Raw genomic sequence first — 24,291 nt, forward strand, 5'->3', positions numbered from 1 at the left:
ACAGACTGAACGATGAGGGGTGAGACAGAAAAGGCAGCCAGGAACAGGCATATTTAATAAATCCAAAGGAACTGGATTTTTTTTTTTTTTCTAGAGAGGTTGCGCAGATTAGACTTTTCTAAGTTTCTAAGCCTTGTGGGACTTAATATTACAAAGGAAAAATGGGGGGAAAACTGAATGGTGGTTCATTCTTATAAAATGAGGCCAGCTCCAGTTAATCTGGAGAGGTGTATTACGGTTGCAAAACTATCAGGTAACGTCTGTATTTTTATACGATGTGAGAATGATTCAAACTTGATACCCTCTTTTTTTCCCTCTTTTGCTCGTCTCATTTTTTTTTGCATTTTGTCTTTCTCTCTGTCTCCTGTTCTTTCATCCTATAATGCATTATAGGAATATCTTACCCACTCTGCACAGGGTGGGTAAGAGAGGAAACTTGCCACATCTAATGAAGGTCGAGTTGTGAAGTCCGTCTTCCCCTGTCTCCTTTCAATAATCCCCATTCTTTTCCCTCTGACATACAGCATGCACACAGATATCCACACACTGTAGGGGGGAAAAGGGAGAGCACTTAGATTGACACAGGCCCCTCCTCAACTGCCTGTCCAGACCCGTGTGTACAGTAGTGCCAGTCGGTGGTCTGACCCTGCCACTGGGTCAGACCAGAAGAATGGGCCAGGAGATGGGCTTGAAATGTGTCACAACCACACAGCTGGAATACCGGTGTGATTGCACCCACGGCAGGCGAGAAGGGGGGGGTTTGGTTAAAACAGATAAAACTAGCATGGACGACAGAAAACCTTCAGGACAGAAGGAGTGCTACAGTTCGGCAGAATACGGCGCTTGTGACGCGCAGTAAAAAGCATTCACTCATGTAAGTACTGTGTAGGATTTTAGTCACGTTTCCATTGCGAAAAAGCAGCAACAAAGCAGAACGAGGAAAAAAAAAAAGTGAAAAGGGCACACCTTACTTTGGCAAGACAGCGCGATTAAAAGAACGGATCTCGGGCGGACACTGGGGACGCATGTTGGGATGCACGATAGCGGCAGGTGTGAATTCAATCCATCTCGATCGTATCCACACACAATCTGGATGCCAGATATATGCCAAGTCTGAGAATGGTCCCGCTCTCTCTCTCCCTTACAAGTGGAAGCTTCTATTCAGCGGGGCTTTCGCACCACGCTAGGAGTTGAGAAAATTCAATGAGACAAAAAAAAATCAAATTGCCTATTTTTTTTTTGTCTGCTGCTGATTACCGGAAGATAACTGATTGAATAATCCATTGATTTCTCAGAGAGAGGAAAAAAACCCCCAAAAAAAACATGTCATTGATTGACAAACTGAGCATGAAGACAGATTGTAATTGCCTCATCAACAGTTATTCTCAGCACCGTCTCTGTGTGACCAAACAATTTGGTCTTGTTTAACATTGTATCTTTCAAACCTAGTTCAGGAACAAATGAGAGAAAAAATAAAATTAAGTGAGAAAATGCTGACCCCGAAATGCCACATGCGGATGACACACAATCGTCTTCAGCATTAACCTGTGTTATTAAATCAACTTTGATTCAATTGATTTTAATATATTTGTTTGCCGTACTTCGGGCAGGATTTGGTAAAAGTTTAATTTACCAACTAACTGGCTCCGCGCTACGTCACGCGTTCAGTTGCTCCAATTGGTTTTAGGTTTATCCAATTGCGTCCAGAGACATTTTGGTCTGCGCCCCTTGGTTATGTCCCTTGGAAATTGAAAATGAACTGAGAGATTCCAGACTAATACGCATTTGGGAATTGCTCTAGTGATGCCAGGCTAGTAAAAAGCATTACAAAAGTTAAAACAATTAGAAAATAAGATGTAGACTGACTGAAAAGCTTTTGTTCCAATCACTTGAATGAAAGTGCTGTTTTCCAAGGTTTCACCAACACTTTGAGCGTAAGTGACTCTTTTTAAATTCCTTTGATGGAATAAAAAACAAATAAATTGTGCTACTTATTTTTCTTCGGCTCACACTTTGTATTTTCCCTCCCTCTCTCTTAAATACAAGTGCCAAAGTCCAAAGGGACTAATACAGCCTGTTTTAAATCAGATTATTTGCGTATATCGTGTCTATACTTAACGGCCAACCTCTGTCACCATGGCAACTAAACAGTTAAGAGTCGACAAATCGCCGCTTAGATGAGAACAGGGAACTGAGGATGATAAATAAGGGGGAGAGGAGACGAAAAGTAAAAGGGAGACAGTTGGCGGCATGGGGAAATTTAGAGATAAGGGAGGGTGAGGGGGAAAAAAAGTATGATGTCAAAAGTAAATAGTAGTTCAATAACTTCACAGTGGCAGGGAAACACTAGATAACGCCTGAACAATTACCCACTGAAGTCACAAAAAGACACCCAATCCCCTGCGGCCAGAAAGAAAAAAGAACAAAAAACTATTCTCATCTTCATCCGTGAGGAAGCACCTCTAACCTGCGGGTCACCCTGTGGATGACTCAGGGGGAGGCCTGAGCAAAGTGAACTGCAGTAGATGACTCAGTGAATTCCGCGCACGGTGTGAACTGCGGCTGCTGTGGTGGTCCTCTGTTTCCAAGAACGGGGGGCGAGCGACGGCCAGATAGAGGAACCGCCCAGACAAAGCCAACTCAAAGTGCTCGGGCGCTGATAGTGTGTTTCGTGTCTGTTTGCGCACCGGCGTTCTTCTTTTTCTGATGAAATATCTAAGTTGGTGCATTTCTGTTCTGAAATAAAGAGGTTTACTGGACTGTGCGTCAGGCTCACAATAACCAACACCGTCAGCTCTCTCTGCGGAGCTTTTATACGCAAAGCGAGAGAGAGACCTCCCCCCACCAGAGCCACTTGGGGGTGCCAGAGAACAAACACAACATAAACAGTGACTTAGGTATGAGGGCCTGTGTGGAAGTGAAAATAGTGTGTGTGTGTGTGTGTGTGTGTGTGTGTGTGTGTGTGTGTGTGTGTGTGTGTCTCCTAACCACCAGCACCAGCGGCACACAGACATTACCTGCGTTCGAAGGATCTCTCCTTTGGTGAGCTGCATGTCGCCAGTGAGCTCTTTGACGGCGATGCCCAGTGGCTCCAAGCGCTTACTGAAGTAGCGTGTCATTTCCGCTGCCAAGGCCTTCATGGGGGCCACGTACACAACCTACCAGAAAACACAAAACGCGACAGCGGGGAGAAGGGCAGAAGAGGTGGTGAAATGGGGGGAGAAGAGGAGGGGGGCGGGGAGGGGGGGGATACAGGGCGAAGGAGAGTGAAGAGAGGGAGTGGAAGGACACACTGATGATAAATGAGCGAACGATGTGGTCTCATTTGTTCTCTGGCAACCAGCACAAATCACTATTTATTGAGAAATATGATGCCAGCCACTTGGATGGAGAAAGTTTAATAGTGATGTATGAAAAGTGGGCTATCGTCACTGGCTGGGCGTTAATGTCGGGACGCACGTTGGGTGTGTTTGCGAGAGTGTGCGCTTGTGTCTTCGAGGCTTTACACGGGTGGCAAAGCAGTTGTGTGCGTGCTTGATGTGTGATTCAGGTTTGTGGGCATGGCAGAACCTTGAACTCGTCCTTCTTGATGACTCCGCCGGGCTGCAGGTGCTGGCGGATCTCGTGAAGAACGGTGAGCATGGCGATGTTGGTCTTCCCGGCGCCGGTGGGGGCGCAGATCAGCAGGTTCTCGTTGGTGTTGTAGGCCGTCTCAAAGACGATGGACTGGATCCTGTTCAGACGTTCCATTCCCTTGAATACCAGCTGCCCAATCTGCATCACACACATGTGAAATGATTGAACGGCTGTTACTTTTTAATCGAGATTACGGCCTGGGGAAAGAACAGTAAAACTATTTTAGCCAATTAGGTGAGGCTGCCAAAGAAGTGTAAGATCAGCAGACATCGATCTTGTGTGCATGACCGACAAGCTGGCTCTTGTGACCCATCCATTACAGGCGGCTGAAGTGGGCCGCTGCAGGAGAGGAAAAAATGTCAGAACCACAGGAGCGACAGGAACATGTGAGTGGTGGAAACTGTTGTCAATCATGTTTGCCGGGCTATTCACTATGGCAACACTGCGTGGGTGGCAGCCCTCTATCTCGCAGTACCTCTGAGGAGTAGAGAAATGCCCCCTTTGAAGGACATCCAGGGCCCCACACACACCCACCCACACACCCACACCCACACACACACACACACACACACACACACACAGGCAAGCTCAAAAGCTTCACATAGGTACAAAGACTGAATGCATTTACATTAACCACAGCAAAGGCCAGACATTTCCTCCTCTGAAAGGACTATTCACTCTGAAACATTTCTTTCAGCCAAGAAAACACCCTTACTTAAAACGCTAGTTGTAGCTAATGATCCAGCGGCTGATTCTCCTTTTCCCACTGTCCTCTCACGCTCCTTGGCACTCCATTTCTACTCTGCACCTTTCCCCCAAACTCAAAGGTGGTTGAAGATGCCTTGAGCTTAGACAGCAATATAATTTATTCAAGGATTCATTAGAAGTATGTCATCACTTTCCTCGTCCCCTCCTTTTCGCTCCAACACTCAAAGAAATAAATAATTTAAGAGGGCATGTCAGGCAAAGGAGTAAGTGGGTGTGGTGCGCATGAGGGGGAGAAGGGTGTCGGGAGTGGGCCCCCGCGGGCTGGCCCAGCTCCGGCTCACTACGCAGCACAGCAGAGAGGAAGGCGTTATTAATGCATTAAAAAGGAAATTTATCAGAGCAATGCGGTTTTAAGGCAGGATACCATCGTAAGGGTCTGGCACAGGGGCCATTGAGGCCCCTATGGCACACAGGATGTTCCTGTGCGTTTTACATCACAGAGTGCTGCAGAAGTGCAGCCCAATTAGAGGAGAGGCAAACGTTTATCTATCTAAACAGGTGCAAGAAGCAGCGGTCACGTTGATTTAGATCAACACCCCCTCCTAGACCTTATAAGTGCTTTATATCATTTGTCTGCTCGTTCCGCTAACACTTGAAACAAACAAATACCAACTAGGCTATTATCAACCTCACTTAGGCACCATCCCACTAATTCAATGACTCAACGAACAGGAATGGACATTAGTCTGGTTCCACTTTTGTCTAAGTGACTGTCTGAATAACTCTTGCTTTCCGTATGAACAGCGACAGCCATCCACCCAAATATTTTCCCCAAGGCAAAGTCCGTAGAATGACTACTAATAAATATTCATTCTGGAATTATGGACCTCCTGGGTTTTAAAGGCTCTCCTGCTCAGCTACTCTAGACAGTCCACCATGTCTCTGTGGTGAGGCAAAAGCTCAGCCGCAATCAGCTCGGCCCTCATTTTGATTTATCGACTTTGTCTGTTGGTAACGAGGAGCCAGTGTCCCTGCACTCCTTAAACATGCTAATTCATGCAAATGTATTCCTGCCCCAATGCTCACCTTGCGGTAAAGTATACATGTTGTAAATATGAAGTTGCCATCATTTAATGGTTTTAGGATTTTTTTTAATTCAGCCCATCTTTCCTCAAAAACATTTCTGACTTCATTGTTATGCTAATACATGTGCATGCTTCTTCCAACTGGAAATGCAGCCTGTCCTTGCCAAATGCAGTCTCTAGAGTGTGCTGTACATTTACGTCGGGAGAAGTAGTTACTGTACTGCGATGGGTATCATGCAGCTGTTAACATGGAGTCGATCTGCTCTGGAGATTAAACTGGAATTGGGAAGCTTTGCAGAAGCTCTCGGCAGCGCCACTGGAGTGGTCCTCCCACTGCTGATCATTCTGTACTGAAAGCACTGGAATCGAAACAACAAATTGATTCCAAGTCCTGGAAAAAAAATAGATCCTTCAGATCTCAACGCACTGTGTGAGTGAGGGCAATTTCTTCCTCACACCTGAATCAGAAATATTTCAAGATCCTTTCAAGATCCTTTGCTCTTGTCAAATAGTACAAAGGCATCAACCATATTAAGATCTCTTACCATTGACATGTACTGAAGAAAGAATCCACACTGAAAAATAATTTCTACATGCTTCTCTCTTGAACACACAAATCAGATATTCCGTCTCGTTCATTTTCTTAACACAGGAAAATATTTTCTTTCAGATTTGAAAAAATAAAAACATGTCAAGAAGCTCTTAGTAAATATGCACCCACCACACTGCAGAGTGGGAGTGGTGCTTATCGAGGTAAAATGACCTAGGCTGCTCTAAAGAATCTATCATCATACCCAAGTTGTGTGTTGTTTTTTACCAGCAAGTAGATGCCCATTAACCTTGTGAACCGATCTCAGATCAATCTGTCAGTGGGTGGACCTCGTGACTGTCACATTAACTCATATAAACTGAAGCTCCACTTTTTGCCAGAAAATCTAATTGACATCGGCAGGCGAGATGCCAAGTCAATTACGCCGACAAGAGTTGGTAAGATTCTATCACATCGAAATTCAAAAAAAAAGGACACATCCAGAGCCTGGATGGGCTGGTTTTGTTTTTCTCCCCACAAAAAAACCTACTCAACTCAATTAATTAAGTGTCATTGTTTTACTTTATTTTCTTACAATCTGATCTCTGCTGCCAGTTTTACCAAAACAGCTCAAACGCTGGACCAGGAATTGATTGCTAAATTTGTGTTGTGTATAAATCAAAATCATTAAAACAAGCAGGCATCTGTCTATGTTCAACCAAGAGCCCCCATACATGAGTCCCGGCAGCAAATATGCTGGCGAGCCGTGCTGGCAAATAGAGAAGCATGCACTACGGTCAAGCTTTCAGCACCAGGGTTAAATAAAGTTTCTAATGAGAGCGGCTGTCTCGAGTTTAGGGCAGAAGCCATCTCTAAATCCAGCTGGCTCCATCGCGACTCACACCTTTTGCGGTATAAAGCGCCCTCAGATCCTGGATATGCGCACGGCATATGGAGGAAGTTTATAGTTTGTCATTCTGCATTTTGAATGCACGGGTCGTTCTAAATTGATTCTGTTGCCTTGCTTTTAGAAACTAATACTTGGGAAGAAAAAGGTGCAGAAACTCGGAGAAGACTCAAAGCGATTGCGCGGCTTTTACAACCGCTAAAACAGTGCAGAAAACAAAATAAGCAGGGTCTAATTCACAAAGCACCTGCAAACGGTAGGTATTATGCATGCGTTTGGTGCAAAATTGGCTCCTTTAGATGCAAATGAGCCTCGTTGCAAATAGCGTCCAATTCATAAACACTGGTGCTAAAAGCCACACCGGTTACAGTGAAGTTATTACCGTCTGCCGTGACCTAGTGGTGGAGATAGATTACTGTCACAGCATCTGTAGGTTTCAGGACTCGCAGCAGTCCGTGGTCGTTTTGAAAACGCACTCCAAAAGCAATTTGTTGAAACTGTGAATAATTTTTCGTACAAATAAGGCGTTACAAACGTTGACAAAATGGTTCTACAATTCCTATTAAACTCAAAAGACATCAAAAAGAAAACTAAAAGTTGGTCAAACGTGTTCAAAATTGGCATTGAACCACGGATCAATTTGGGTTTTTGGGTTATCTCCCAAATAGGAGCCTTTCTGTGTGGAGTTTGCATGTTCTCCCCGTGCTCACATGGGGAATCCTCCACCTCACGTCAGTAAGGACCCCCCTCAAAAACATGCACCCATCATCGTCTGACCAGCGATGGACAATTATCACCTGGTCCCCGGGCGCGTCTACGTACGCTGCCCACTGCTCCTGGCTGTGCCCCCGGAGGAAGGACAAGCCAGGATGGGTCAAAGGCAGAGGATCCATTTCACCGGCCACCATCAAAAGCATGTGCATGTGTGTGTGTGTGTGCAAGCATGTGTTGTAGTGTGGTGTGTTGCGTGACGAATAAAGACTGTTTCTTCTTCCTTCTTCTTTCAAACCCGCAGCACCATGGACAGCTCTGTCATCATTCATTCTCAACTGTCATCATCTCTAAATTGTAGTATTAGAATTCAGTGAGAACTACAATTTCTTAAGTAAAAATATAGATTATAGATTTTATATATATTGTATACATATATGTACATATACACATGTTTTATATTTATTTAAGACTGATAATAAGTTTAACAGGCAACTCCACTCAGCAGCAACACTTTATGGGCGTTCATGGTGCTATTAGCTGCCGCAATCCATTTCTTTGTGTATCTGCATCCTGAATGGTAGGATACTGTAAGTTGGTACGAGAGAAAATTCCCGACCAGCCTGTGCCGAGTGAGATGGAAGCTGACATGCTCATTAACAGAGCGGATACATAGTCTACAGCCATATAGTTAAACTGGGGGGACTGGGAATATCCTGACGATCTAGACACCATCCAAAACACACTAATTGGACCCACATAGATTGCAAAAATGATTAAACAGCAATATCCAAATGTTAAACCTAAGTCTCTGACCATTTGCTTCTCTAGCGGCATCCCTGTCTGCTTATGAAATGAAGGAAGGGGCTGCTGTGTTTTGGTGACTTGGTCACTGTTTGTTACTACATGTTTACTGTATGAGTCACTGTCGGAGCTGCTAAACTAATTAAATTCCTCTGTGCATCGGTAATGGGAAGCTAAGAGATATAATTGTTGTCGTTTTCACGCTATCCTTTTAATTACTTTCTGGTTCCATTTCATTCCATTTGAATTGACAGCCTGATCAACTTTTAATTGCCAGTTTTAGCAAATAGCTTATCAGCCTGCTCCAAGCCTGTGCGCGGAGTAGAAAATGACCTGGTCAAACATGCACACGCACAGCCTCACATGCAAAAATGCACACAGACTCACAGCGCACATGCATACACACTCACACTAGATGTATGGTGGAGTTTGACAGAGTGAGATGCAGATGCAGCAAACAGGAGGCTCATTCATTTCCCCACAGAGGAGCAGCAGGAAGCGGGGGTGGGGGTGGTTTTGGGGAAGGGAGGGAGAAGGCTGGATGGTGGGGGGGCAATCCATCACTTAATCCACAAGCACCTGCTGAAAAAGCAGTAGACCCAAATGAGCCTCAAGAAAGCCCTCACAACACCCAGCAACCTATCTTCCAACATAGCATTAAAAAAAACACATATTTGTAAAAATAATTTGTCTTCTTTAGAGATGTAATCCTTGAATAACACCACCCCCTCTTCTTGGAATGCTGGCGAACAGTGTAGTGGGATATTACAGCAGTTCTGCGAGGGATGAAAGACTTTCAAATCTCCTCGCACCCTTCACTCCAGCACTTCCCGTAAAGGTTCAGTGATGTTGAAATCAGGTGGTAGAGCCAACCACCATGGTAGGTGGTTGAGCAACCTGTCCTGGAGTTCATGAAACCACTTGAATTTATTCAGCTGGCGTGTGGGAGCATTATTATCCTTGAATGTGGGAAAATCATTCCACTAGGTTATGCATCTTTGTGTGCTGGCTTTGAATAGAAGCATTTTCGAAATGGCAGCCCTACCATAACATAAATATGATGGAAATATGGCTTCATGAAGCTCAGGATGTGTAGTATTTGTTGAGACTGGGTCACAGGGGTGTTGATTCAATCATTTTTGAGGCTGTACTTTTGAGGTATTTATCCAATATCCTGTTACAGTAAGTGCCCCTCCATCCCAGTCACTGAGCTTTGACTTGTCACCACCGAGCCTTTTTGCTGATGCAGTTTGTCCATGTTTAGCACATGATGTCATGGTTTTTGAGACTGTTCCCCATGATGCGTCAAATAATTCTGCAGTTCAGACAGCAACTATTTGGCGTATTTTGAACTGTTAGTTGGCTTTTGCTGCAATGAAAACTCAGATAAAAACATATATTGTCTTTTTGCTTTGTTATATCCAGATTACAAAAATCTGATGTTTTTTAGGAGGGAATCACTTGAGATTTAATGATAACATTTCGGGAAGTCGACGGAAATGGTACCACACAACTGCAAATTCACAATTCGGAGTTTCATGTCCCTTTAAGGCTTAAGGTGTTGTTCCCCTATTCCCTTCTCCATCTCTTTCGTGTCAAGGTTGCAACTTTAAGCAAGCACACACACGCACACACACGCACACACACGCACACACACACACCCCTGTGTTCCAGGAAGGACTGCATCAAAACTGAATTAAGAAATGCAATTAAGGTGGATCATTTATGAATCGTATATCGCTCCACCATTTTCTTTTTTTTACCTCACCATATCGGTCGGCGGACCGCATTGTGTCAGAACCACTTGGAGAGTGGAGGGATATTAAAAGAGGAAAATGACGATGGGGGACTGTAAGCCAATATACCTGAACAACCGGCTCCCGTAGAGCGCATTCTCCCATTACTTCCACCTGTGGAAGGCTGTGAGTGCAAAATGGCACCTCTCCACTTGACACCTCAGACAGCCTTTGGTGTCTGACATGTTTTGGCATTGTATTTTGAGCTGGAGGTGTGTTGGAAGAGTGGAGATGGGAGCTTACTGAGCGGGCTAGAGCCATCTTCAAACAGAAAATCACATGTTGTTCTCAAAAAAAGCTAACTTAGTGCTGCATTATGTCCAGCAGCTCTCAGTAAGTGTGATTACATGCACAATTAAGTTAGGAATTTGAATAGGACAATATTTTGAATTATAAAACTGTCATGTAAGCACATTTTGTAATGCCTGCTCCAAATAGGAAAGTCAGGAAAGTCTCTAGAAAGAAATTCTAGAAGGCTAGAATGGACACCTCACTTTATCTGCTCCCAATCCATTTGAATATTTCCATTTATGAATGGGCCATGTAAACTTGACTAGTTGAAGAAATCAAAATAATGCCAACACATTTAACACTTAGATGTAAACACTTTTGTGTTTCAAAATAATGTTAACACAAAATATGACCTTATTCTGGTTATTCACCTTATGCCTCTGAGTGACTCTTACCACAATGAAAAAATGACTGCTCAACCATTTTATGCATGAGGGCCGAAAATAAATCATAACTATTAAAGAGCTTAGAGAGGCTCAGAGAAGTGTCAAATAACTATTCGTGAGCAGGAGGGAAAAGGACAATTTGAGCTTGGCGGGAAACAGCGGCTCATCGTTCTGTTTTTCAAAACCCCCCACCAGGGATCCCCGTACAGAGGCAAACTCTCAGCACTCTTAAATCCTTCCCCACTGCAGACTGCTCCCCTCTGGGAATTGTCACATCTCAGACTGTGATAAAACTTTGAAAGAGGTTTCCTATCAATTAGAAGCGCATCAGATAAACTGTGTGTGCGTGTATGTGTGTGTATTTTCAGATTTATGTCTACATTCCGACTGCTGCTTTACCACCACTACTAGCTTTTGAAGGCAGTAGTACACTGACTTGTGTGTGTGTGTGTGTGTGTGCATGTGTGTGTGTGTGTGTGTGATTGGTTCTGTAAGTACTACAACAGTTGCAACATTTGCTTGCACTCACACAACACTCCGTAACATATTTATTCAGATAAATTAGGAAGGCTTTTATCACTCCGGCAAGAGAAGGACGCCAAAGCCCTGATTCATTAGTTAAAAAGCACCCTAATAAATTCCCCACTTTTAATGTTTCACAAAGCTATTAAAGGCACACCAGTCCGGGCGCAGCCCCGTTTCCCCCATTACAGCTTTCAATAAATGACAATCTGCGCTTGGTGGTGATGGGTGTGGAGGGAAGGAAAGGGAGGAAATGGAAACAAAAAAAAAATAGCATCAGATTTTCAGTCTGCCTTTCAAAGGCTTCCCTAATAGAAAGTAAAAGTAAAGACTTATTAGCCATTGTGCACGGGCGCTTCAGATGGGCGAGGCACTTTGTTTCAGAGTTGTGGGGCTTAAGTTAATGAATAGGGACGCCACATCACCTGGACTAATTCACACCACTCAGCAGAAGAGGCTCCATATCAATCTGGAGCTATCAGTTACACAGGGACATTTTCCAGAGATGAACGGTGGAAGTCTGCCTGCTAGACAGGCAGAAAACTAAGGGGAAAGGAGGGGGGGCAAAGAAAAACAATTCTTTGAGAAGATGAGAGAAGACAGAGATGGTGCCTGAGAGGATTCAACATCTTATCATGTGACATAGGATGAGTCTTTAACAGGATAGTCTGTATCGGTCTAAAGAGTGGACAATAATAACAAGAATAATAAAACCCAGGCTTCATTGATTAAAGCGCTGTAAAACGGAACCGCACAAAAACGTCCTCCTCCGTGGGGTTCCTTAATTAATTGTTTCCTCCTCTACAGGAAATTAGCTCCCAGGAGGGAGATAAATTATCTCAATCCATCCTCACTCCAATCCAACTCATCCCACTTAATGGAAAAAGGAAAAATCCAACCGGTACCTGAACATTCAGAAGAGTCTGGAAATTGATGAGACCTATTTACCCCCAACTAGTTTAGCGTTTCACTTATTTTTCCATCAAGTTCTCCATCTTCCTTTTCCAAAAAAAAAGTTTAATTCATTTGTAGGTGTTTTGCATCCGTGTATCCATGCAAAACACCTGTGTAAAAGACTTCAATCAAGTTTGCGATCCAAAGTGTTACAAACCCCAATTCCAATGAAGTTGGGACGTTGTGTAAAACGTGAATAAAAACAGAATACAATGATTTGCAAATCCTTTTCAACCTGTATTTAATTGAATACAGGACAAAGACAAGATATTCAATGTTCAAACTGATAAACTTTATTTAATTCACTCATTTTGAATTGGATGCCTGCAACCCGTTCCAAAAAAGCTGGGACAGGGGCAACAAAAGACTGGGAAGGTTGAGGAATGCTCAAAAAACACCTGTTTGGAACATTCCACAGGTGAACAGGTTAATTAGAAACAGGTGAGTGTCATGACTGCGAATAGAAGAAGCACCCCCGAAAGGCTCAGTCGTTCACAAGCAAGGATGGAGCGAGGTTCACCACTTTGTGAACAACTGTGTGAGCAAATAGTCCAACAGTTTAAGAACGTTTCTCAACGTACAATTGCAAGGAATTTAGGGATTTCATCTACAGTCCATAATGTCATGTATATAATAATACAACAGAATCTGGAGAAATCTCTGCACGTAAGCGGCAAGGCTGAAAACCAATATTAAATGCCCGTGACCTTCGATCCCTCAGGCGGCACTGCATTAAAAACCGACATCATTCTGTAGAGGATATAACCACGTTGGCTCAGGAACACTTCGGAAAACCATTGTCAGTTAACACAGTTCGTTGCTACATCTACAAGTGCAAGTTAAAACTCGACCATGCAAAGCGAAAGCCATACATCAATAACGCCCAGAAACGCCGCCAGCTTCTCTGGGCCCAATCTCATCTGAGATGGACCGACGCAAAGTGGAAAAGTGTGCTGTGGTCTGACGAGTCCACATTTTAAATTGTTTTTGGAGGATAAAGACCATCCAGATTGTTATCAGTGCAAAGTTCAAAAGCTTCAAAATCTGTGATGGTAACTTGCACATCTGTGAAGGCACCATTAATGCTGACAGGTACATACAGGTTTTGGAGCAACATACGCTGCCATCCAAGCAACGTATTCGTCAGGTACATCCCTGCTTATTTCAGCAAGACAATGCCAAGCCACATTCTGCATGTGTTACAGCAGCGTGGCTTTGTGGTAAAAGAGTGCGGGTACTAGATTGGACTGCCTGCAGTCCAGACCTGTCTCCCATTGAAAATGTGTGGTACATTATGAAGCGCAAAATTCGACAACGGAGACCCCGGACAATTGAGCAACTGAAGTCGTACATCAAGCAAGAATTGGAATGAATTCTACCTACAAAGCTTCAACAATTAGTGTCCTTAGTTAGACGTAACACAGTGGTAAACATGCCCCTGTCCCAGCTTTTTTGGAACATGTGCAGGCATTAAATTCAAAATCAGTGAATATTTGCAAAAAAATAAAAAATAAAGTTTATCAGTTTGAACATTAAATATCTTGTCTTTATAGCGTATTCAATTGAATATAGGTTGAAAAGGATTTGCAAATCATTGTATTCTGTTTTTATTTACATTTTACACAACGTCCCAACTTCATTGGAATTGGGGTTTGTAGATGCAGCAAAGTTTTCCATGCTGAAGAAAAAGAACAAGACCAAGTGACCACGCTTAACTTGAGCTGAAGCTTTTCTATGTCTGGAAAATCGACTAATGGTGTAGATACAGAAGCTAGGAATGTCACAGTATGAGGTTTTGATGGTAACATGATATGAGGAAATATTCTGTTTAATGGTTTTACAGTTGTTATTGGGTAATACATGATGACATTACGAAAAGGTTCACATAAGCAAATTATAATTTCACATTCCCAGAATTATTTTGTAAGAGAAAATATATAGGCTTATATTATATTGAGTGTTGTATGTGAAAAGTGGATTTAATTTAATGCCAGTGAATTGACTTAGGGTGAGCACCACTCAAGAAAAAAATTATTTAAAAAAATATATAAAAATGATCATCTCACAAAGTGATGCCATATCCCTGCAAAATCAATGAAACAAGACAACAAAAAAATGTAAACAAGCACAAACGACTGTGAACTGCTCCAGGTGATCCTTACCCAGTTTGGGCCACCTCTAAGCTTAGCTTACAAAAGGCAGCTTGCTTCATTTTTTATAGCTGGTACACAGGGATAGACAGTGATCTTAATACTGAAGTTTGCTAGACACTATGCACAACCACATTACATTTGTGTGTAGTCACAGTATTGCCACTCACACAGTATTGGTACACCACACCCACAAACAACATGAAATACTGATTTGCAAGGCAAGTTTCCGCAGGCAACGTTGAATGTGAGGATGAATAACATAGCCTCTTCAATTCTTACGGTTTGGGAACTGTGTTTCAGGCATAATTAAGATTAAAGCAAGTTACTTACAACATCCCTTGAAAAAGTGTTCAAAGTGCATTTAGTTTCATTCTTGGTTCTTGAGTAGCAAAACGCCAAGGGACTGCATTAAGGAGGAACAAGGCTGTTGTCAACGCAAAAAAGCCCAAGCGTAAACATCTTGCATTCATACACAATGCTTCTCCCACAAAATTGCACTCCTGCACTCGCGCATATAACTGTGTGTCTAATGGACACATTAATAGTCAAGTAATGAAGGACCCCACTGATGAAAATTGCAATTGACAGGCATCAAAGGGAGCTGCACTCTGAGAGTCCTGAGACACACCGGTTGCACCTGCGTGCGCACACATGCGTAGACACATACAGAATCCCATCTTAAAACTGTGAAAATTACAAAAGCAACTGCAGAGGCAAGACCAAACCATTAACTATCAATCTGTCCTGGGGGACTCATCTGCAAGCCCACACACATACAAGCACAAAGGAGGCCCACGTAAACAAATGGATACTAACCACGGTTATGTGACCCTTGTTTGTGACGACTTCCATTAGGATGAGTGACAGGAAGGTTAAGGGTAGTGAACAGTTACACAAATCGAGTGTGTCGGAAAAGGCTTCTCTTAACAGCCGAGGAATCCAAATGGAAGGACTTCATCAACAAAAGACCAGGTTTACATGAGAAAGGGCCATCCTTTGTACCGCTGGATATTCACTTGTGCCGCTGTGATGATGGATTACAAAGCCCGCCGTACCGGACGCAATGGGCGCGGTGACTTTCAAAGACGAAGATGGGCCTGGACTTTGCTTTAGTCATCTCTGTCCTCTGGCCTTACCTCTCCCGAACCACCGAGGGGGGAATTGAACACCTGTCTGTCCATCCGGCTGACCCCCACCAGGGAGAAAGCTGCTGGAGGATGGGGGAACGTGTGTATGTGTAAAAGTATGCACATAGTGTGATCTTTGTGTGTGTGTGTGTGTGTGTGTGTGCGTGTGCGCGTGCGTGCGTCTCTGCACAAGTGTGTGTCGGTCAACTTGTCAGTCAAAGTGACAGGTCATTGTGTCAACTGACAGCTGGCTGAGTGCTACAGCACTTCCATTAAGGGGGAACATCACTCTGTGGCCATTACAGCCTTGGTGTTCTCCTTCCCAGTGAGAGGGACGATAGTGTGTACACGTAACCCGGCCTGGATGCAGACATCCTGACAAAGCCCGGTGCTGACACGCTCAAATTGACACACGTGCGGGCCATTTGCATTAATGATCGCATCGTATCAAAGGGTAGAAGTCAGGCAAGTATTTCGGAAGCTGTGACTTATTAAAGATTCAGGTTTTGAAGAGAGAAGTTCTGAGAAATAAGGCTTTTAAGTTTTAGAACCGTTTCCAGATTTTTGCAGAACTATACACACTACTATATACTAACTATATACTATACACATTTGGAAACACAATTAGAGCTTTCAATGGTCACATTTGGACAGTGCTGTACACATTAAATGAAATAATGTTGTATGTGTTTTTCTTAAATAATATTTGAATCATTTATAAACAATATTGGAAATTGCATAATTGAAGTTAATACTTTCATTCTAAGTTCAAGTTTTTTTAGTTTTTTTTTCATTCTAAGTTCATGCTCACTATAGTAGCATGAGCCTCTATTATTCTGTAACTCCTAAAATGTCCAATTTCCTGCATTATTGATTTAAACAATGATGCTTTTAAGAAAGTGGCCCATTTCAGATCTCGCACATGAAAACATACCCATTGAAAATATTCCCAGAATGCAATTGGCGAGGTCCTTCCAGCCATTAGCATTCTGGGAATTGGTTATTTCTGGGAGCACCCTGCCGCCCGTTGCCTCCAGCTGCCAGTTTTGCAATAAAACTGAGCTCCTGCTGCCTTCTTCTCATACTCCATAACAAAAGGGAGACTAGATTTTCACAGAGAAGTGACATTTCTTGCTTCTGGTGTTTATTTGTTGTTGCGTTAAAACATTGCTTACGGGAGTGACTTCAACTCTTTCGCCACAGTTTTTTATAACACGAAGAAGACCGGTGTTGTCCAGGTTCATTTATACATTATTACATCAAAACGGTTTCCTTTTTGTGACTTCACATCACTTGGAATATGGACGGATGATCTTGATCTGCATGTTTGAACCAAAGGAGCCATAAGATCACCGTTTGCCCTGTTTTGCGAGTTGGTGAGTGACATTTTTTTTTTTTTTTTTTCCCCACTGTGCCGGTGGATCCAAGTAGCCTCCACTTTTTAATGTTTTTAATGTAATGCTTTTTAAAATCTTCTATAATCGTATATTGGACGAAAAAAGGAATTTCCAATGTTTTTCATGTCTGGCCAAAGTTAGGCTGCCCCGAAATGCGCTGGGTTAGCATGTGGTGCGTCACAGTTGATCAACCAATAGAGATCAAGCAAGCCCAAAAAGGGCATTAGGGAAAATAGGAAGATAGTTACCATGTGTTTTTGGGGGTAATACCAACACATGATATGCTGAGTATCTGGAAGGTGATGATATTTGGACGGATTCTACAGTAATAATGGAGGCGGGACTTTCCATCCTTTTGCACATGGTCAATCTAGTGAGCGGTCTAATCTTTTACTTCAAATGAACACAGGTCAGACTATACATCTGCTTCTGAGGTCTCTTGGTCAATGTCACCAAACTTTGTGACTCTCAGACCAGCTTAACAAATCTCCAAAGATTCTGACCTGCCAGCTTCCTGATGGGGCACCGGCAGTTGCATCACAGACTGGAGCCGTTCATCTTTTCCCATGTCATACTGTCATGCTGAGCTGTCTGGATGACATAATTGCGGATTGCAAACATTTTGCATAACCATCCAGACTCAATAATTATGTGTTTCTATCTCTAATTTCTCATTTACAGGGAATTTTAAGCCAATGTTAGAAATGTTGCAACTAACAAAATGTGAATTACCTGCGTTTCACTCGGTTGCATTGAGGCAAATTAACGGTCTGCCTTCTTCATGGTGGATGTGTATCATTACACTACTATAATCTCATACTATGATGGTGACAAACAATGAACAAAAAACACAATTCAATTGTTTCTTCGCAATTATGTGTATGACAATGAAACAACTAAACTTTCAAGACCGTGCCAGCCTTAGTGAAACTACATGGGTTTAAAACGACAAACTGTCGTCCTCCATCATTGTTCCAGATGGGCCACATCTGTCGGCTGAGGTGTAAATTGGAGTGATTTTTCAGTTTAAAACACACACACACACACACACACACACACACACACACACACACACACACACACACACACACACACACACACACACACACACACACACACACACACACACACACACACACACACACACACACGTTGCCTCTTGCCTCGTCTAGTTCGGAAATGTAGACAGGTTTCTCCTCAAAGCCGACAGACAACGGGTCGTTGGGTGGGATCTCCACTTCCTCGTACATCTTGTTGTTCTCCCTGCGGATCCCCTCTGGCAGCAACATCTGAACAGCACAAACAAACAAACAAACACGCGCGCACACACACACACACACACACACACACACACACACACACACACACACACACACACACACACACACACACACACACACACACACACACACACACACACACACACACACACACACACACACATTTAAAGACAAGAACCGAGGAATCACAAAAATTGACCTCCATGACTCAAAAGATCCTTGGAAAGATATTCAAAGACATGGCAGACCATCCAATCATCCACTAGAATATATATTTAGATTTTGGCAATCAACCAACAGCCAAACTAAATCTCCTTTAATTCCCACATCTTGCTTCTCCCTTTAAAAGTACACAGCAGGGGGAAGCTCACCTGAGTGAGGACTATGCTAATTAGCACTAGGTGAGACAAAGAAGGAATTAAAATTAGAGATCCTAAAAACTGGATTAAAGCTAAGGCTGCAGGGGTGTAATGAGGGGGCAGGCTGCCACAAAGGTGTCAAGGCGGGAACATGTCGGGTCTGAAGCTGTGAATTGGAGAGCGGCCGCAGAGTCTCTAAATGTCAGTAAGGATATTTCTGTGGAAAGACAGGAAGTTACTTTTGTGAGACCACTTCTTCTTCTTGGTACTTGTTGGAGACATCTTCTACTTCTAGGTACTTCTGTGAGACTTATAGAGAGATATAAAACTTCTATCTTTTATATTAGTTATCAACCTATTTCCACATCAAGGATCCTCAATTTGATAGCAGTGTTTCCCATTCATTGCCCGACACAATATTAACATTGACCGCCACATATTGATTTTCTATTTTTTTTTACTGTTTACAATGGGTAAAATCATATCACATTGTAGAGCTGCGCACTGCGCATTGATTCACTCAGCCCCCAGCCCCACTCCACAACTGCCATTAAGCGGTCAACACCACAATGTCCAGGCTTTTGACAAAGACATCTTGTCCAAATGCGCCACATCTGTTTCTAAACAGTATAGAACTTTTTTCAGAAATTACTGCTGCAGTTGACCCTGGGGAGTTGCTGTTTCTCGCGGTCATAGGACTTTCAGCGCACTAACTTTGATAGCTCGTGTTATGAAATTCATATGTTCCAAAAGGTAACTACTTATAGTAAGTAGCATGGAGCAATGGGCATATTGTGGATGGGGTGGATTCCATTGAGCAGGACACATAGTAACACCCAAACCTAATCCAGGGATTGGACAGTAGCTGGCTGTGTCCCCAGAGGAGGAAAGGAAGCAGATTCATTTCCATTTGAGCATAGCATTTTGGGTTCAGTTTTATGAGTTATTAGGGCTTCACCTTGGCTCCTCCCACAAATGCGGTGGACTTAGCAGCCTCTGCGTAACTGTCATAGACGTTGGGGTAGCGAATGCATTCATAAACTCGATCCTTGCTCAGCACCGGGTCGCGCCGCGCGGTCAGCAAGGCCTGCTCCCTGCGTGAATCAAGAAAAAGGCATGTTATTCAGTGTTTGCCCTATATGCACCCTATATGAGGAGAGGAGGGGAGAGGAAAAGAGAGGAGAGGAGGGCTCCGTCTTATCTCTTCAGAAACTTACATTATATTATTTTGCGCTATGAACGCTTCATATCCAGGTAAATTCACACACCTGTGAATAAAGCATATCATGTAAACAAGAAACTTTGCGCTTACCTGATAATGTCAGCACAACAATTATAACAACAAGCACCGAATATCTAATATAGATATCAACAATGAAGCAAGCAATGGTGATCACAGATTCTCATTCTTGAATTATCATTCGCCGAAAGAAAAACAGTCCTACAACTTCACATGAGTTGTGCTGCGCGCGGAGTGCTGTTGGCACAGTACCGGCAAGGGGGCAGTCAATAGAAAGAAGTTATGACCTGAAACGCTCAAAACAGACCTGAAAACTGCATGCTGTGGAGGTATAGTGCGAGCAGGTGCTAATCACTAAGCGCTAAGTGTAAACACACAGTAACACGTAGGGTTGGGCCGAGGTAAAAATGTTCAAACCGGTTTGCTATAAAGCCAAACGCAGGACCGGATACCGAATTCTACCACTAGGTGTAGCACTTCACTCAGCTGCACTGAAAGCCGTAAATCCATTGGCAATGTTCTGTATTGGCGTCATGTGGGAACAGGAGCTGGTGTCAATGTTCGGTAAAAGTTGTTCCGTAAATTTCCTCACTCTCGAAGTAGTATAATTAACTGGAAATTGCTGGTACAGTTTTGAATGGTATGGTGTGGGAAAGCATCACATTTCCGTAGATGTGGAGCAGATAGTGGGTGTGGTAGTTCTGTCTGCCACAAGCCAGCCAAGTGGCATTTTCAGGGCCCCCTGGCACAGAGACACAGAAAACGATGGGTTGTAGATGTCAGTTTATGGTAGAGAGGAGGCTAGGTGGAATTAGCCAGGAGCAGGCCGAGCATGTCATGACTGGGCTCCTATCCTGAGTGTGTGTGTGGATGGGGGTTTTAACCTGCCGCTCGTTAGCCCAACCAATGAGCAACTGGTATGCAGCCACCCTGATCCCAATCACCTAGATCCAGGTCAGGAGTGGCTGCTCAAACCATCCCATCCACACACCCCAGTGGGTTTTTTTGAATGTTTATTTCGTACAAATATTTCAAAAGTTATATGTTTGTTTCTCTTTTTATTCTTAAATGTAATTATTTTTCTTCTTAAAAATGCCACTCAGAACCGTGACGGGTCTTTTAGAGTTAGTAGTGCGGTGCGGGGACATCCGGTACAAATGTTTCGCTTGCCTGCCGGCTGCACCGGAGCACGGAGCCGGGGAGGGAACGAGTGGACAGGGAGAACGGATGGAGAATGTTCCTTCTCCAGAGGCAGAGAGTGTAGGACAGGTTGAAAATGATCACACTGATTTAATAATTTGGGGTTTGGGTTATTGCGTCCGGGTATGGGGGCTCTGTCCCCGTGTCCCAGCTGTCAGCGGAGGGAAGAGTCAGTCCAGGAGGTGCTGTTTATAATAATAATAATAATAATAATAATAATAATAATTAGAGGTGTGCAAATTTCATGATTTTAAGATGCATCGCGATGCGGATGTGGATGATTCTGCATCGATGCAGTGATAGAACATAATCGTGAGATTGGAAATATAATTAGGCCTACATGAAAAAATTTTGTTGTGATTAAAATAACAGCCTCCACAAAATGTATTCATCGCCATTGCGTTCCGGAAGCGCCGGTGACGAGGGAGATCAGGTGCTGGACCGGCCAATCAGAAGCCACACTGCAGGACGTGCTGAGTGATGTCGAATGGGCCGTGTTTCGCTCCATCCCCGGTGATGTCAGCGAGTTTACGGAAGTGGTGACGAACTTCATTGCTAAGCTAGTGGAAGATGGTTGCGGGGCGATACCCTGGGTGGCATGAACCGCTGCTTACGCCGCGTTGTGGCTCGGTTCTGGGAACATGGACGATTACAAAGCGGCATCTTACCAACTGAGGAGGGCTGTGAAAGAGGCAAAGCATCAGTACAGGGAAAGAGTGGAGTCTCAGTTCCAGCTGAAACTGGAAACATGTGGCAGGGATTACAGACTATTACGGACTACAGAGGCAGAGCTACCACCACGGTGAATGCTGACCCTTTCGCATTAGCCCCCTGGTTAGCACAACAGAACCGAGTTCCGCCGCCCGAGGTGAGCGCACATTCAGCATCTCAGAACACGACGTGAGTAGGACTCAGACAGGTGAACACCATGGAGGCAGCCGGTCCAGACGGCATCCCCAGACGTGATCTGAAGACCTGTGCCGACCTGCTTCCCCAGTGTTCACCATCATATTCATCCTCTCCCTGGCGCAGACCTTGGTGCCCATCTAGAAAATTCAGGATGCTATACATTGAGATTCATTGAGAATCGTTGACAGCTGAATCATAATCAAATGGCCAGTGAAGATTTACACCTCTAATAATAATAATAATAATAATGATAATAATAATAATAATAAGCAGGAGGGCCACCTCGCATAGCACACATGCGCAAGCAGCGCAATTTTGTTTTTCGCACGTGCTTGCACGTGTGCCTACCCTCCCTGACTACAACTCCATCCTAGGGGAAAGACTGTGATGTGAAGCATAAACGTTCTCGTCCCGATGTGACTTACCTCACTGCTAATCTTTTCCTTCACACTTGAGCAGATTTGGCTATGCTATGTTTTTAATTAAACAGATCACTGGTTGTTTTTTTATCCGCTTAAATTAAACCAAAAAAGGATGCGAGGAGCTGCAAACACAATATAATATATATATTTTTTCTCAATAAACTATTGTGGCCAAGTTGCATTGCAAAAAATGCATGTGGTTGTAGGAATGGGACATTTAAGCATAGTAAAACACAAATAAATCAGCAGAAAAAAGAAAACAAATAAGAAAACCTTGAGAAACAGCAGTCTACCTTTGAAGTCTCATTTCTTTGGGGTCGAAGTTGAAGGTCATGTCTGAGGAGTCGTAATCGTCTGCACCCTTCCCACGTTTCTTCTCTCTCTTCTCCTCCCTGCGGCACATCTTCATCATTTGCTTCTCCTGCTCCGACTGGATAGTCACCTGGCAGCCATAGGCTGGCTTGCTCACCTCGCTGGTGCCTCCTTTACGACCACCATCTGGAGGGGAATGCAAAGGAAGGTTCATCAGTGGTTGAAATACAATCTCAGTCTAAGCCATTTCACAGCATTGAAATACGGCAACTATATACAGTACATGTAACAGAATTACTTTTTACAGTTCAAGCTCTGTAAATGGTGGCCTTCTAAACCAGTGATTCCCAACCTTGGGGGCCACCACAGATTGGTCACAAGGCCTTTGACGACTTGAGGCATATTAGGGCCAGACAAACTAAGCCCCTTTCACACATGCAGTCTATCCCTGAAATGTTCCGGAACATTTACTGCATGGGGTCATGTGTGAATAGGAGCAGGGATTGATATACTGATAAATCTGTTCCGGTAATTTCCCACCTCAAGACCTAGTAATATTTCAGGGAAAATGTGGTACGGCTGCGAATGGAAGTGTGTGTGAATGGAAGCAGTAACATTGCCGGAACAAGCACGTAAAGTAGGGGTGGAGCTGAATCCAAATACGGTATCGGCAAAGTACAAATAGTGGGTTTTTATGAAACTTTATTTTATTCAAGTATTTGTATTGTTTTGTTTTCAGGAAGCAAAAAAAAAAAAAAAAAAAACAATTGAAAAAAAAAAAAAAAAAGAGATTCCTATCTGAACTGTGACCTTCGGCTGCAGAGACAAGAAACTGAAACACGTCCAGGAGACAGGTCTTTCAATTCCTCAATTACATTCTTTTTCCAATTAAAAATGTGACTTGGATCCTAGACATGTCTTTAGGAGTAAGGGGTGCATCGGGCACATGCACTTCCCTTGCCGGCCGGCTGCACTGGAGTCGGAGGGGGAACGAGCAGACAGGGAGAGGTAGAACGGGTGGAGAACGTTCCTTCTCCGCAGGCAGAAAGTGTAGGGCAGGTTGAAAAGGATCACACATGGATGGACTTAAGTGTCCCCACACCTGGGACAAACACTTTTTAACCTGGCACAACTGCATCTGTACAACTAGTTCTCCATCAGAAAAAAATGCTAAGTGTATCTCATGTTTAAACGTTTTGCTCACAACATTAAACACAATTGGTTGAAAATGAATGCTGTGGCTCAAAATGTCAAAACACAATTTGTTGTCAACCGAATAACTACTTTTAATTGGCTACTCTAGAGCATTTTGATTTTGATATATACACATTGTCCATAGAGTCGATTATATAGGTGATGCACAACTTTAGGTTAACGGTACAGAGAGATACTGATCTCTCAAACGTGGTAAGACGGAATAGCAATTATGTGAAAGAATATTAGAAGGCGGCGCGAAAATTTTAAGAACATGATTAATGATCTGGTATATTGTGCAACACATTGCAGTTGTTTATTTATATATATATACTACTCACAAAAAGTTAGGGATATTTGGCCTTAGGG

The 24,291-nt window shown here is 43.4% G+C and overlaps 1 protein-coding gene across 1 annotated transcript in view; it reads right to left on the bottom strand.

Moving 5' to 3' along the window:
* Positions 1–24,291, bottom strand: part of ascc3 (activating signal cointegrator 1 complex subunit 3) — a 126,055-nt gene that overhangs the window by 69,948 nt on the left and 31,816 nt on the right. Inside the window, exons 6-10 of the mRNA XM_080005073.1 lie at positions 22,710–22,914; positions 19,604–19,739; positions 18,170–18,295; positions 3,571–3,774; positions 3,018–3,158 (exon numbers count right to left, since the gene is read on the bottom strand). Coding sequence (XP_079861199.1) covers positions 3,018–3,158; positions 3,571–3,774; positions 18,170–18,295; positions 19,604–19,739; positions 22,710–22,914 — 812 coding nt within the window. The remainder of the gene's footprint in view (positions 1–3,017; positions 3,159–3,570; positions 3,775–18,169; positions 18,296–19,603; positions 19,740–22,709; positions 22,915–24,291) is intronic.

Source organism: Zeus faber, assembly GCF_960531495.2.
Source record: "Zeus faber genome assembly, chromosome: 8".
Classification (NCBI taxonomy): domain Eukaryota; kingdom Metazoa; phylum Chordata; class Actinopteri; order Zeiformes; family Zeidae; genus Zeus; species Zeus faber.